The following is a 15,581-nucleotide window of genomic DNA, read 5'->3' on the forward strand; positions in this document are numbered from 1 at the left end:
TATCTGTCTTGAGTGTTTGTGTGTGTGTGTAATCTGTGTGCGTGTATCTGTGTGTGTGTGTGTGTGTGTCTGTGTATCTGTCTGAGTGTCTGTGTGTGCGCGTGTATCTGTGTGCGTGTATCTGTGTGTGTGTGTCTGTGTATCTGTGTGTGTCTGTGTATCTGTCTGAGTGTCTGTGTGCGTGTGTATCTGTGTATGTGTGTATGTCTGTGTATCTGTATCTGTCTGTGTGTGTCTGTGTATCTGTGTGTCTGTGTATCTGTGTGTCTGTCTGAGTGTCTGTGTGTGTGTGTCTGTGTATCTGTGTGTGTGTGTGTCTGAGTGTCTGTGTGTGTGTGTCTGTGTATCTGTGTGTGTCTGTGTATCTGTGTGTCTGTCTGAGTGTCTGTGTGTGTGTGTGTGTCTGTGTGTATCTGTGTGTCTGTCTGAGTGTGTGTGTGTATCTGTGTGTGTATCTGTGTGTGTCTGTGTATCTGTGTGTGTGTGTGTCTGAGTGTCTGTGTGTGCATCTGTGTGTGTCTGTGTATCTGTGTGTGTGTGTGTCTGAGTGTCTGTGTGTGCATCTGTGTGTGTCTGTGTATCTGTGTGTGTGTGTCTGAGTGTCTGTGTGTGTGTCTGTGTATCTGTGTGTCTATCTGAGTGTGTGTGTATCTATGTGTGTGTATCTGTGTGTCTGTATATCTATGTGTGTGCGTCTATCTGTGCGACTGTGTGTCTGCATATCTATGTGTGCGTCTATCTGTGCGACTGTGTGTCTGTATATCTATGTGTGTGCGTCTATCTGTGCGACTGTGTGTCTGTATATCTATGTGTGCGTCTATCTGTGCGACTGTGTGTCTGCATATCTATGTGTGCGTCTATCTGTGCGACTGTGTGTCTGCATATCTATGTGTGTGCGTCTATCTGTGCGACTGTGTGTCTGCATATCTGTGTGTGCGTCTATCTGTGCGACTGTGTGTCTGTATATCTATGTGTGCGTCTATCTGTGCGACTGTGTGTCTGCATATCTATGTGTGCGTCTATCTGTGCGACTGTGTGTCTGCATATCTATGTGTGCGTCTATCTGTGCGACTGTGTGTCTGCATATCTATGTGTGTGCGTCTATCTGTGCGACTGTGTGTCTGCGTATCTGTTACTATCATTGTTAATCACTACGATCATTATTAATCACGACCGTCGTCATGAATCACGACAATTATTAATGGGGACCACTGATTACGAACGGTCGCTGTGAGTTGTGAGCGATTAACGGTGAGCGAGCGCGACGGCCCCACCAGGCTGACGGTGCACGCGGACGGTGTGGCGGAGCAGCTGGAGCGGGCGAGCGCGGCGTCGGGCGCGATGCTGGAGACCCAGAACCAGACCTTAGCCGCTCAGCGGGAGATCCTGGAGACCGGAAGTGCTCTGAAAGACACGTTACAGCAATCGACTCAGGGTGCGTCGCTCTCTCTTCCTCTCTCGCACTCATTCGCTCGCTCACTCACTCACTCGCTCACTCTCTCGCGCTCACGCTCACTCTCTCTCTCACGCTCACTCTCTCTCACTCTCTCTCTCTCTCGCCCTCTCTCGATAGCTCTCCGAATCCGACCCCCCAGTGCGTTCGCGTGGGTTCGTACGGAGAAATAATTCATCATCATGTCAAGAATTTCCTGTATTATTCAGGGGTTAGACCCCTCCCCTCGCACCCCACACTCCCCCTGTAGCTCAGGGGTTAGACCCCTCCTCGCCTCGCACCCCACACTCCTCCTGTAGCTCAGGGGTTAGACCCCTCCCCTCGCACCCCACAGCCCCTGTAGCTCAGGGTTAGACCCCTCCCCTCGCACCCCACAGCCCCTGTAGCTCAGGGGTTAGACCCCTCCCCTCGCACCCCACACTCGCCCTGTAGCTCAGGGGTTAGACCCCTCGCCTCGCAAGCTGGAGGACCCGGGTTCGATTCCTGGACTAGGCAGGACAGGGTGAAACCTTAGGCAAGTTTCCTTTCTCCCCCCCACCCCCACCAACACACACAGACACACCCCCCACCCCTCACACACCCCCCCCCCACCCCACACGCCTGTGTCCCCGGCAGTCAGTAGGAATCGCTTGTCAGGCGATCGATTGGGGGATCACTCTTCGGGGGTAATAATCCCTTCAACACAACAATAATTCGGTCACTTCAACCCCCCGGCTGTTTGTGGGGACGTCGCTGGGGGGCGATCGGCCGCCGCCATTGGCCCCCGAACACCCACACACAGTCACTACACTCGACAGCGTGTCCCGTGAAGCGCTTTGAGACGTCTCGAGGACGGGATCGGGCGCCGGGTCACACCCCGGGGGGGGGGGGTAATTGGTATTATTATTATTATTAAGTTGCTGTGGTGTTGTGTCCTCAGGGGTCAGGCGGGTGTTTGAGGAAATACAGGACACGTCGCAGAAACAACAGCGTCTGTTTTCCGAGATATTTAACCGCGTGGCATTCCTTCACCAATTTGTGGTCACGGAGTCAGTCGCTCTCCACACTTTCCTCTACAATCTCCTCGCAACCGCCATCACCTTCCTCCTGACCTCCACCCCACGCAGTTCGGGAGCAAGGTTTGTTCACACAGCGCAGAGGGAGCTTTACTGGGGCTTAACCCCTTACGCACAGTGTAGAGGGAGCTTTACTGGGGCTTAACCCCTTACGCACAGTGTAGAGGGAGCTTCACTGTGACTTAACCCCTGACACACAGTGTGGAGTCCTGTAGCTCAGTGGTTAGAGCACTCGCTTTGCAAGTGAGAGACCCGGGTTCAATTCCAGGCAGAGGGCGAAACCTCGGGCAAGTTTCCTTACTCCACACAGAGCCTAATAATAATCCCTCCAAAACAAAACAATAATAAATTGGTCATTTTCAATCCACGACTGTTTGTGGGACATTGCTGTGTGCAATTGGCCATCGCGTTCGCCCACAAATATACAGTCACTTCACTTTACAGTGTGTTCTGTGAAGCGCTTTGGGACGTCGAGAAGATATATCAAATGCGAGGATTATTATTATTATTACGTAAATCTATCCGTATTATCTGCTTCAATGGCCACTGATGGGAGTGAGTTCCGCGCAGTGCTGCCCTCTGTCTGAAGAAGTTCCTTCTGAATTCCCATTTCAATCCTCAGTCACTATCTTACACTCGTGTTTCTCCGTGAAGTCTCGGTCACAAATAGGACCACCTGTTTGAGCTGTGACACCGTGTTGTATTGGTGTCACTTGTGGCACTGCAATCAGTGCTGTAGCTCAGTGGTTAGAGCACCGCTTTTACTGTGTCTTAACCCCTTACGCACAGTGTAGAGGGAGCGTTACTGTGTCTTAACCCCTTACACACAGTGTAGAGGGAGCGTTACTGTGTCTTAACCCCTTACGCACAGTGTAGAGGGAGCTTTACTGTGTCTTAACCCCTTACATACAGTGTAGAGGGAACTTTACTGCGTCTCTAACCTTTGCCTCTCCTGTATCCAAGGTTAATGCTGTTGCTTTTAATCGGATTGAACGTATATCTTGAACACATCGCCTCTTCCACAGAGATGCATCCGTCAGAATCCAGCTTAGACTATACGGTAATAAATATATATATTTTTAGCTGTAGCTCAGGGGTTAGACCCCTCCCCTCGCACCCCACAGCCCCTGTAGCTCAGGGGTTAGACCCCTCCCCTCGCACCCCACGGTCCCTGTAGCTCAAGGGTTAGACCCCTCCCCTCGCACCCCACAGCCCCTGTAACTCAGGGGTTAGACCCCTCCCCTCGCACCCCACAGCCCCTGTAACTCAGGGGTTGGACCCCTCCCCTCGCACCCCACGGTCCCTGTAGCTCAAGGGTTGGACCCCTCGCCAATTTGATTTTGGGGTGGGTCAGGAAACCTTTGCCAAGTTTCCTTACTCCCCCCCCACCCCACACTCACACCCACACACACACACACACACAGACACACCCACACGTCTGTGTCCCGGCAGTCAGTAGGAATCGCTTGTCAGGCAATTGGGGGATCACTTTTCGGGGGTAATAATCCCTTCAAAACAATAATAATTCGGTCACTCTGACCCCCGGCTGTTTGTGGGGATGTCGCTGGGCGCGATCGGCCGCCGCGATTGGCCCCCAAAACACACAGTCACTACACTCGACAGCGTGTCCCGTGAAACACTTTGAGACGTCTTGACAACGGGATCGGGCGCCGGGTCACACATTTTCTCTCTGTGAGTCTCCCCATTACAAATAGTCTCTCTTTTTATCTTACACTCCCCCTCTCTCTCTCTCTCTCTCACACACACACACACACCTTCTCATGTGTCAGACGCCCGGCCGGTCACGGTGACGGGTTTCCGTGTGCGTCAGACGCCCGGCCGGTCACAGTGAAGGGTTTCCGTGTGGGTCAGACACCGGGCCGGTCACGGTGACGGGTTTCCGTGTGTGTCAGACACCCGGCCGGTCACGGTGACGGGTTTCCGTGTGTGTCAGACGCCCGGCCGGTCACGGAAAGCTCCTCGTGTTAGGGCGCTGTGTAAGGGCGATGTGTTTTGTGTGTGTGCGATGGCAGGAGAGGGTATCGCAGAGGGTTTGGCTGGTGAGGAGGCTGACGGTGATGTGTGGGATCCTGGTGTGGTCTTACTATGTCCTGACCTATCGAGACATCGTGCGCCAGAACATGGAGATCTTACAGCGACTGAGAGAGACGCAGAGAGACTTACACACAATGCTGTGCCATGCAGGTACAGGGGGAGAGAGAGAGAGCGAGCGAGGGAGTGTGTGTGTGTAAGAGAGAGAGAGAGAGGGAGTGCATGAGAGGGAGAGAGAGGGAATGTATGAGAGAGAGTGTGCGAGAGGGAGAGAGAGAGAGTGTGTGAGAGAGAGTGAGGGAGAGGGAGAGAGAGAGTGAGAGAGAGCGAGAGCATGTGTGGGAGAGTGAGAGGGAGGGAGTGAGAGTGTGTGCGAGAGAGTGTGTGAGAGACGGAGAGTGTGTGACGGGCAGAGAGAGGGAGCGTGTGTGAGAGTGAGCGTGACAGTGTGTGTGAGAGAGGGAGAGAGAGAGAGGAAGTGTGAGAGAGAGAGAGAGAGAGTGGGGGGGAGTGTTTGAGAGAGAGAACGTGAGTGACTGAGTGTGGGTGTGTGAGGGAGAGAGAGAGGGAGAGTATGTGACGGAGGGAGAGAGAGTATGTGTGAGAGAGGGAGAGCGCGGGGGAGAGAGAGAGAGAGTGAGCGTGAGAGAGAGAGAGAGAGCACGTGTGAGAGTTGGAGAGCGAGTGTGAGCAAGAGTGAGCGAGTGAGAGAGAGAGAGAGAAAACAGCCTTGTCTCGTTCCCCTACCCCTCTCTACCTGTCCACTCTCTCTCTCCTTCTCTCTCTCCTTCTCTCTCTCCTTTTCTCTCTCTCCTCAGAGAAAATACTAGCCGGTCCGATGCACACACATGTGCCCAGCCCTTGGTACACGCAGACAGGCGAGACACACGCGGACTCGGACTCTGCCATTGTCGTGTCACGTCTGGACATCACGGCTTCTCCATCGAAGGCAAACCGGCCCCAGGAAGAGAGTGAGTGAGGAGGGAGAGAACGAGAGGAGACACACGCACGCGCACACGCACACGCACACACACGGAAACCCGTCACCGTGACCAGCCGGGTGTCTGATACACACAGAGACAGACCACACGCGGATACAGACACACACACACAGACAGACACACATGGATACAGGCACATGCACACGGATACACACACACAGGTACAGACACACACACACACGGAAACCCGTCACTGTGATCAGCCGGGTGTCTGACACACACAGACACGGACATACACACACACAGACGGACATCGATATACACACACATACACACACGGAAACCCGTCACTGTGATCAGCCGGGTGTCTGACACACACAGACACGGACATACACACACACAAACGGACATCGATACACACACATACACACACGGAAACCCGTCACTGTGATCAGCCGGGTGTCTGACACACACAGACACGGACATACACACACACAAACGGACATCGATACACACACATACACACACGGAAACCCGTCACTGTGATCAGCCGGGTGTCTGACACGCACACAGACACACACACAGATACAGACACACACGCACAGACAGACACCGATACACACACATGGAAACCCGTCACGGTGATCAGTCGGGTGTCTGACACACACACACAGATACAGACACACACACACGTGGAAATCCGACACCGTGATCATCCGGGTGTTTGACACACTCTCTCCGTCCCTCCCTCCCTCCCTCCCTCCCTCCGCCTTGCCCTGCTATCCCCTCTCGCTCAGCCCCCTCCCCTCCTCCAAGACCCTCCTCTTCGATCGACACCCTCCTATACCCCCCCCCTCGCCCCGACCCCCAGCTCGGGGCCAAACCCCCTGACGTGACCTTCACGGTCTTAACGGCCTGTTGCGTCGTGTCTTTCAGACGAAGAGTTCGCCACGAGTACGCCAAGATATCGAACCCCAAGACCCCGAGCTCGCTCCCCCTCTCGCTCCCCCTCTCGCTCTCGCACCACCAGGGGGCGAACCAGGAGATCGGAAGTTTCCGTCTACAACATTCTGGTTTCCGAGGAAAATGTGAGCTCACGGATTGTCCCAGAATGAGCAACGGGGGCTGTGGGGTGCGAGGGGGGGGTCTAACCCCTGAGCTACAGGGGCTGTGGGGTGCGAGGGGAGGGGTCTAACCCCTGAGCTACAGGGGCTGTGGGGTGCGAGGGGGGGGTCTAACCCCTGAGCTACAGGGGCTGTGGGGTGGGGGGCGAGGGGGGGGTCTAACCCCTGAGCTACAGGGGCTGTGGGGTGCGGGGCGAGGGGTCTAACCCCTGAGCTACAGGGGCTGTGGGGTGTGAGGTGAGGGGTCTAACCCCTTAGCTACAGGGGGAGTGGGGTGCGAGGGGAGGGGGTCTAACCCCTGAGCTACAGGGGGAGTGGGGTGCGAGGGGAGGGAGGGGTCTAACCCCTGAGCTACAGGGGGAGTGGGGTGCGAGGGGAGGGATGGGGTCTAACCCCTGAGCTACAGGGGCTGTGGGGTGCGAGGGGAGGGATGGGGTCTAACCCCTGAGCTACAGGGGGAGTGGGGTGCGAGGGGGGAGGGGGTCTAACCCCTGAGCTACAGGGGGAGTGGGGTGCGAGGGAGGGATGGGGTCTAACCCCTGAGCTACAGGGGGAGTGGGGTGCGAGGGGAGGGATGGGGTCTAACCCCTGAGCTACAGGGGGAGTGGGGTGCGAGGGGAGGGATGGGGTCTAACCCCTGAGCTGTTGATGTTGCTCTAAGGTCCCTCTCGTCTTTCTTTCCAGAATTCCAAATACAATCTGCGGCAAAGGAATCCGGGAAAGTCACCGGCGGTCATTTGAGAAAAGTATTCAATTAATTTTTTCCGGACAACCCTTTGGTTTGATGATGGACTGAAACTGATTTTTTTTCCCCTCTGCTCACACATCCCTCAAACAATTTTTTTGACTGAGCTACAGGACTCCTTGCAGAATACCTTTGATGAGCGTGTGTGCGTGTGCGTGTGCGTGCGCGTGTGTGTGTGTGTGTGCGTGTGCGCGTGTGTCGGCCAAAAAAGCTCTCATATTTGCAGTAAACCGTAAAAAAACATGAAAAAAAAAGATGTGTGGTTCGCCGATGTTTACTCCCATTCACGCCCACTGTCTCTCTCTCTCTCTCTCTACCCCCCCCCTCCCTCCCTCTCTCTCCCTCCCCCCCCGACACCCCCCCCCCGCCCCCGCCCGCCCCCTCTTTGGAAGATTTCACAATAAATCGCTGAGATTCCTGACTTAATCTCGTGTTGCATCTGCAGATCGCAGGAGAGAGAGAGAGACGGAGAGAGGGAGAGAGAGAGAGACGGAGAGAGAGAGAGAGAGAGACGGAGAGAGAGAGAGAAATCTCTCATTCACACCGACCGCCTTCGCACGGAAACCCGTCCCCGTGACCGGCCGCGTGTCTGACACACACACACGGAAACCCGTCACCGTGACCGGCCGCGTGTCTGACACACACACACACGGAAACCCGTCACCGTGACCGGCCGCGTGTCTGACACACACACACGGAAACCCGTCACCGTGACCGGCCGCGTGTCTGACACACACACACACACGGAAACCCGTCACCGTTGCTTAAGAGTCTCCGAACCCACACCTGGAAACCCCAGAGAGATTGTCGGACTGGAATGCTCTCTCTCTCTCTCTCTCTCTCCCTGGAGGGACATCCTAGAGATAACACACACACACGTGCACACACCACACAAGTACACGTACACCACACGTGCGCGCACACATACACACGCAGCAGGACAGACTCAGGAACTCCAGGCGGCTCTATTAACGTCGACACAGTTATACGACGACTGACTGATTTTCCGCGCATTAAATTCACCCATTCACTGACCTGTGTGTGTGTGTCTTTTTTTAAATCGCCGATTTTTGGGTTCAAATCCTGTAAATAAAGCTGCGTTTGGTTTTCTTTTTTAAAAGCAATAAAAACCGTGAAAATAATCCAATCGATTCGACTTGTGTTTTCATGTCGCGAAAGGCCCCAAATCGGCTGTTTTTTTTTCTCCTACGACATCTATCGAATTTCTCTCCTCCCGGTTCCTGAGCCGGGAGGGTCCTCAGTATTCCAGGGCACAGGACACGATGTCGAGTGTAGTGACTGTGTGCTTTGGGGGCCAAAGGCGGCAGCCGATCGCCCCCCAGCGACGTCCCCACAAACGGCCGGGGGTTGGAGTGACCGAATTATTATTGTTTTGAAGGGATTATTACCCCCGAAAAGTGATCCCCCGGGGCTGTGGGGTGCGAGGCGAGGGGTCTAACCCCTGAGCTACAGGGGCTGTGGGGTGTGAGGCAAGGGGTCTAACCCCTGAGCTACAGGGGCTGTGGGGTGCGAGGGGAGGGGTCTAACCCCTGAGCTACAGGGGCTGTGGGGTGCGAAGGGAGGGGTCTAACCCCTGAGCTACAGGAGCTGTGGCTCGCGAGGCGAGGGGTCTAACCCCTGAGCTACAGGACTCGAATGGAGGGATGTGGGGGAGGGGAATAGAGGGGTGCAGGAGAGGGGAGAGAGAACGAGACACAGAGGTGGAGGGGGAGGGTTTAATATATATTAACATTTCATTAACACTCTGCTCCCACACACCCCAATATAATAATAATCCTTGCATTTGATATAGCGCCTTATCACGTTGTTGTGTGTTCTCCATCGAGGAGAGAGGGGGGGTGGGGGGAGAGGGAGGGGGAGAGAGGGGGAGAGGGAGAGAGAGTGGGTGGGTGGGTGTCAGTCATCTGTTGAGAAGAAGTCCATGGCAGCAGTCAGTGTGTTTGAGAGCTTTGTGGCCAGTTTATCTGGAATGAATAATAATAATAATAATTATAATAATCCTGGGGTGTGACCCGGTGCCCGATCACGTCGTTGAGACGTCTCAAAGCGCTTCACGGGACACGCCGTCGAGTGTAGTGACTGTTCGTTGGTTTCGGGGGCCACACGCGGCAGCCGATCGCGCCCGGCGATGTCCCCACAAACAGCCGGGGGTTGAAGTGACCGAATTATTATTATTTTGAGGGGATTATTACCCCCGAAAAGTGATTCCCCCAATCGACTGACAAGCGATTCCTACCGACTGCCGGGGACACAGGCGTGTGGGTGTGTTTGTGTGTGTGTGTGTGTGTCTGTGCATGTCTGGTGTCTGTGCGTGTGTCTGTCTGTGCATGAGTGTGTGTGTGAGTGTCTGTGTGTGTATGTGTGGTGTCTGTGCATGTCTGGTGTCTGTGAGTGTGTCTGTCTGTGCATGAGTGTGTGTGTGAGTGTGTGTGTGAGTGTCTGTGTGTGTATGTGTGGTGTCTGTGCATGTCTGGTGTCTGTGCGTGTGTCTGTCTGTGCATGAGTGTGTGTGTGAGTGTGTGTGTGAGTGTCTGTGTGTGTATGTGTGGTGTCTGTGCATGTCTGGTGTCTGTGCGTGTGTCTGTCTGTGCATGAGTGTTTGTGTGTGAGTGTGTCTGTGCATGAGTGTGTGTGTGTGTGAGTGTCTGTATGTGTGTGTCTGTGTGTGCGCGCGTGTATGTGAGTGTCTGTGTGTGCGCGCGTGTGTGTGTGTGTCTGTATGAGCGTGTGTGTGTCTGTGTGTGCGCGCGTATGTGAGTGTCTATGTGTGTGTGAGTGTGTGTGTGTGTGAGTGTGTGTGTGCCTAAGGTTTCGTCCTGTCCTGTCTCGCCTGGGATTGGAACCCGGGTCCTCCGGTTTGTGGCAGATCAGGGAGAGAGAGAGGGAGAGAGAGAGAGAGAGGTTTAAAGGTCTGGTTACCTGCTCTTTTCTGCAGCTTCTTCCTCCGCTTGTTGGCAGCTCGAACCGCCTGCCCCTGGTGAAGGGGTTCCACGTTTCTGATGTCTTCGCTGAGGTCTCGGAGCTGTGTGGCGGTGTCGCTGACCTCCGACTTCTTCCCCTTCTCTCGCCTCGCTTCAAACATCACTGTCATCTGACCCAGCTGGAGTGGGGGGGAGAGAGAGAGAGGGGGGGGGTGGGGGGAGAGAGTATGTGTGAGAGCGTGTGGGAGATAGAGAGAGTATACGAGAGAGTGAGAGGTAGCGAGAGTGTGATCGAGGGAGTGTGAGAGTGAGAGAGTGTGTGAGATAGAGAGAGGGTGGGAGAGTGCGTGAGAAAGTGTGTGAGAGAGGGAGTGTGAGAGAGTGTGCAAGAGAGTATGTGTGAGAGGGAGTGTGACAGATAGAGTGGGAGTGTGTGTGAGAGAGAGGAAGTGTGAGAGAGAGAGAGGGAGTGTGAGAGAGAGAGAGTGCATGTAAGAGAGAGAGTATGAGAGAGAGGGAGTGTGTGAGTGTGTGAGAGAGGGAGTGTGAGAGAGGGAGTGTGAGTGTGTGAGTGAGAGAGGGAGTGTGAGAGAGAGAGGGAGTGTGAGAGAGAGAGAGTGTGAGAGAGTGGAGGAAGTCTGTGAGAGAGAGAGTGAGTGAGAGAGGGAGTGTGTTGAGAGAAAGTGTGAGAGAGAGGGAAGGAGTGTGAAAAAGGGAGTGTGAGAGAGAGGGAGTGTGAGAGAGAGGGAGTGTGAGAGAGAGGGAGTGTGAGAGAGAGGGAGTGTGAGAGAGAGGGAGTGTGAGAGAGAGGGATGGAGTGTGAAAAAGGGAGTGTGAGAGAGAGGGAGTGTGAGAGAGGGAGGGAGTGTGAAAGAGGGAGTGTGAGAGAGGGAGGGAATGTGAAAGAGGCAGTGTGAGAGAGAGGGAGTGTGAGAGAGGGAGGGAGTGTGAGAGAGGGAGTGTGAGAGAGGGAGTGTGAGAGAGAGAGTGTGAGAGAGAGAGTGTGAGAGAGAGAGTGTGAGAGAGAGAGTGTGAGAGAGAGAGTGTGAGAGAGAGAGTGTGAGAGAGAGAGTGTGAGAGAGAGAGTGTGAGAGAGAGAGAGAGTGAGAGAGGGGGAGTGTGAGAGAGAGGAGTGTGAGAGAGAGAGAGTGGGAGAGAAAGAGAGAGGGAGTGAGAGAGAGAGACAAAGCTCCTCACCTCAGTATCTCTGTCATCATCCATCGCCTCCTCCCTCTGCTCTCTCTCTTCCCCCTCGCTCCCCCCCTCGCTCCCTCGCTGGCCTGTCTCCCCGCTGGTCAGCCCCACAGTCTGTAGGCAGATGCCCCCCTCAACTGGGGGAGAGGGGATGTCTGTGATAGGGGAGAAGGGGCCGGGGGGTAGAGAAGGGATGTAAGTACGTGAGATACACGCGCACACACACACCCAGACAGACAGACACACACACCCAGGAACACACCCAGACAGACAGACAGACACACACACACACCCAGACAGACAGACACACACACCCAGGAACACACCCAGACAGACAGACACACACACACCCAGACAGACAGACACACACACACCCAGACAGACACACACACACACACACACTCACACACCCACACAGACACACACACCCAGGAACACACCCAGACAGACACACACACACACACCCAGACAGACAGACACCCACACACCCAGACACACACACTCGCACACCCACCCAGACACACACACCGACACACATACACCCCACCCACAACACACACACACACACCCCAACCACACACACACTCATTCCCCCGGGCACACACACATATACATGCCCGACACACTCACTGCTAGGTAAATAGAGGCGCGCGCGTGTGTGTTTCTCTCTCTCTCGCTCTGACTGTACGTGTGTGTGTGTGTGCGTGGGTGTATGTGTGTGTCTCTCTCTCTCTCTCACTCTGACTGTCCCTGTGTGTATGTGTGTCTCTCTCTCTCTGATTGACTGTCCCTGTGTGTGTGTGTGTGTCTCTCTCTCTCTGACTGACTGTCCCTGTGTGTGTGTGTGTGTCTCTCTCTCTCTCTCTCTGACTGACTGTCCCTGTGTGTGTGTGTCTCTCTCTGACTGACTGTCCCTGTGTGTGTGTGTGTGTCTCTCTCTGACTGACTGTCCCTGTGTGTGTGTGTGTGTGTGTCTCTCTCTCTCTCTCTCTCTGACTGACTGTCCCTGTGTGTGTGTGTCTCTCTCTGACTGACTGTCCCTGTGTGTGTGTGTGTGTGTGTCTCTCTCTGACTGACTGTCCCTGTGTGTGTGTGTGTGTGTCTCTCTCTCTCTCTCTCTGACTGACTGTCCCTGTGTGTGTGTGTGTGTGTCTCTCTCTCTCTCTGACTGACTGTCCCTGTGTGTGTGTCTCTCTCTCTCTGACTGACTGTCCCTGTGTGTGTGTGTGTGTGTCTCTCTCTCTCTCTCTCTGACTGACTGTCCCTGTGTGTGTGTGTCTCTCTCTGCGCAGAGGTAGGGGGCTGGCAAGACCATGGAGGGGCTTTGAAGACCGGGATCTTGAGCCGTGTCCCCTGGGCGATGGGAAGCCAGTGGAGTTGGGGTGGGCGGGTGGGGGTGGGCGGCGAGGATGGAGGATGGTGTTGGGGTGCGGAGCCTGGCGGGGGAGAGGACACGGGCCGCGGAGTTTCTGGGTGCCCCGCGGCCTGCGGAGGGAGAATTTGGGGGAGGCCGACAAGCAGGGAGAGGGTGTAGGGGAGTTGGGGTCGGGCCAGAGGTTCCTCACCTCTGAGAACTTCCTGATCTGCCTCCTCGAGCTCGTCGATGTCGAAAGCTTTGCCCATCTCACTGACAATCTGGGCGCTCAGGTGTGTGGGCAAACTGTGGCTCGCAGGCGGGTGAGTGAAGTAACTGATCTTTCCGCTAGGCAGAGAGAGAGAGCGAGAGAGAGAGAGGGTGAGAGGGAGGGAGAGAGGAGCTGGTGTCAAGTACATACACATACACACTAACACACACAGACTCACACACACTGACACTCAAACACACTGACTCATACACACACACGCACACTAACACTCACATACTGACACACACACTGACTCATACACACACACGCACACACACTAACACTCACACACCGACACACACACTGACTCATACACACACAGACACACACACACACACATACAGACAGTGACATACACCCAGACAGACACACACACACACTGACCCACTGACAGACGCACAGACAGACCCACTGACACAGACAGACACACTGACACACACATACCCTGAGACAGACAGACAGACAAGACAGACAGACAGACAGTCAGACCCTGAGAGACACTGACACTCAAATACACTGACTCATATACACACACACACACAGACTGACACTCACACACTGACACACACACTGACTCATACACACAGACACACACACACACACACTGAGACACACACCAACTGACAGACAGACACACCCTGAGAGACACACTGACACACACAGACTGACACTCACACACTGACACACACACTGACTCATACACACAGACACACACACACACACTGAGACACACACCAACTGACAGACAGACAGACAGACAGACAGACAGACACACCCCGAGAGACACACTGACACACACACACACACACAGCTGACCTGGTCCAGTCTGTGAGGACGCTGCGGGCGGCTGCGTCCTGATCGGGAATTCCTCCTCTCCTCAACCTTCCCTGTCTGTGAGCCAACACACACAGGAACTGCTCCACATCCCGGAACTCCGCCACACCATAGTGCTCCCTGATCTGTTACACAGCGACCGAGAGTCAGAGAGAGAGAGAGAGAGAGAGAGAGAGAGAGAGAGAGAGACAGAAAGAGAGACAGAGAGACAGAGAGAGAGACACAGACACACACAGCGACCGAGAGTCAGAGAGAGAGAGAGAGAGAGAGACAGACAGAGAGAGACAGAGAGACAGAGAGAGAGACACAGACACACACAGCGACCGAGAGTCAGAGAGAGAGAGAGAGAGACAGAGAGACAGAGAGAGAGAGACACAGACACACACACAGCGACCGAGAGTCAGAGAGAGAGAGACATAGAGAGAGAGTCACAGAGACACACAGACACACAGCACCGAGAGTCAGAGAGAGAGAGAGACACACAGAGAGAGAGAGACACACACACTCACACACAGAGAGAGAGAGAGAGAGAGGAGAGAGAGGGAGACACATAGAGAGAGAGAGACACACACACACTGACCTGCACACTGACCTGCCGGGTGTCACACACACACACACACTGACACACACGCGCACACACACACACACTGACCTGCTGGGTGTCACATAGACACACACACTGACCTGCCGGGTGTCACACACACACACACTGACCTACTGGGTGTCTCACACACACACACTGACCTGCCGGGTGTCACACACACACACACACACACACTGACCTGCCGGGTGTCTCTCACACACACACACACACACACACACACTGACCTGCCGGGTGTCACACACACACTGACCTGCCGGGTGTCTCTCACACACACACACACACACACACTGACCTGCCGGGTGTCTCACACACACACACTGACCTGTAGGGTGTCTCACACACACACACACACACACACACTGACCTGCCGGGTGTCTCTCGCACACACACACACACACTGACCTGCCGGGTGTCTCACACACACACACTGACCTGTCGGGTGTCTCACACACACACATGGACCTGCCGGGTGTCACACACACACACACACACTGACCTGCCGGGTGTCTCTCACACACACACACACACACACACTGACCTGCCGGGTGTCTCACACACACACACTGACCTGTAGGGTGTCTCACACACACACACTGACCTGCCGGGTGTCTCACACACACACACACTGACCTGTCGGGTGTCACACACACACACACACACTGACCTGCCGGGTGTCACACACACACTGACCTGCCGGGTGTCTCTCACACACACACTGACCTGCCGGGTGTCTCACACACACACACTGACCTGTCGGGTGTCACACACACACTGACCTGCCGGGTGTCACACACACACACACACTGACCTGCCGGGTGTCACACACACACACACACTGACCTGCCGGGTGTCACACACATGGACCTGCCGGGTGTCTCACACACACACACACACTGACCTGCCGGGAGTCTCACACACACACACTGACCTGCCGGGTGTCTCTCCCACACACACACACACACACACACATGGACCTGCTGGGTGTCTCACACACACACACACACACACACTG

At 54.9% G+C, this 15,581-nt stretch overlaps 2 protein-coding genes across 4 annotated transcripts; one reads left to right on the forward strand and one right to left on the reverse strand.

Annotated features, from left to right (window-relative positions):
* Nucleotides 1–1,277: 1,277 nt before the first annotated feature.
* LOC121852790 lies at nt 1,278–7,842 on the forward strand (the record flags this gene model as incomplete). Of its 2 annotated transcripts, XM_042346688.1 has the most annotated exon segments (8): nt 1,278–1,435; nt 2,373–2,571; nt 3,472–3,568; nt 4,542–4,713; nt 5,379–5,531; nt 6,438–6,589; nt 7,310–7,371; nt 7,816–7,842. In XM_042346688.1, coding segments are annotated over 7 exon segments (988 nt in total), but the record flags the coding sequence as incomplete, so codon positions are not given.
* Nucleotides 7,843–8,257: 415 nt separating this feature from the next.
* gnl3l (guanine nucleotide binding protein-like 3 (nucleolar)-like) lies at nt 8,258–15,424 on the reverse strand (the record flags this gene model as incomplete). 2 transcript variants are annotated; one of them, XM_042346686.1, is given in 6 exon segments in its annotated part: nt 8,258–8,453; nt 10,311–10,491; nt 11,510–11,661; nt 13,072–13,208; nt 13,948–14,090; nt 15,410–15,424. In XM_042346686.1, coding segments are annotated over 6 exon segments (684 nt in total), but the record flags the coding sequence as incomplete, so codon positions are not given.
* Between the last annotated feature and the right edge of the window lie 157 nt (nt 15,425–15,581).

Source organism: Callorhinchus milii, unplaced genomic scaffold, assembly GCF_018977255.1.
Source record: "Callorhinchus milii isolate IMCB2004 unplaced genomic scaffold, IMCB_Cmil_1.0 Scaffold1334, whole genome shotgun sequence".
NCBI classification, from domain to species: domain Eukaryota; kingdom Metazoa; phylum Chordata; class Chondrichthyes; order Chimaeriformes; family Callorhinchidae; genus Callorhinchus; species Callorhinchus milii.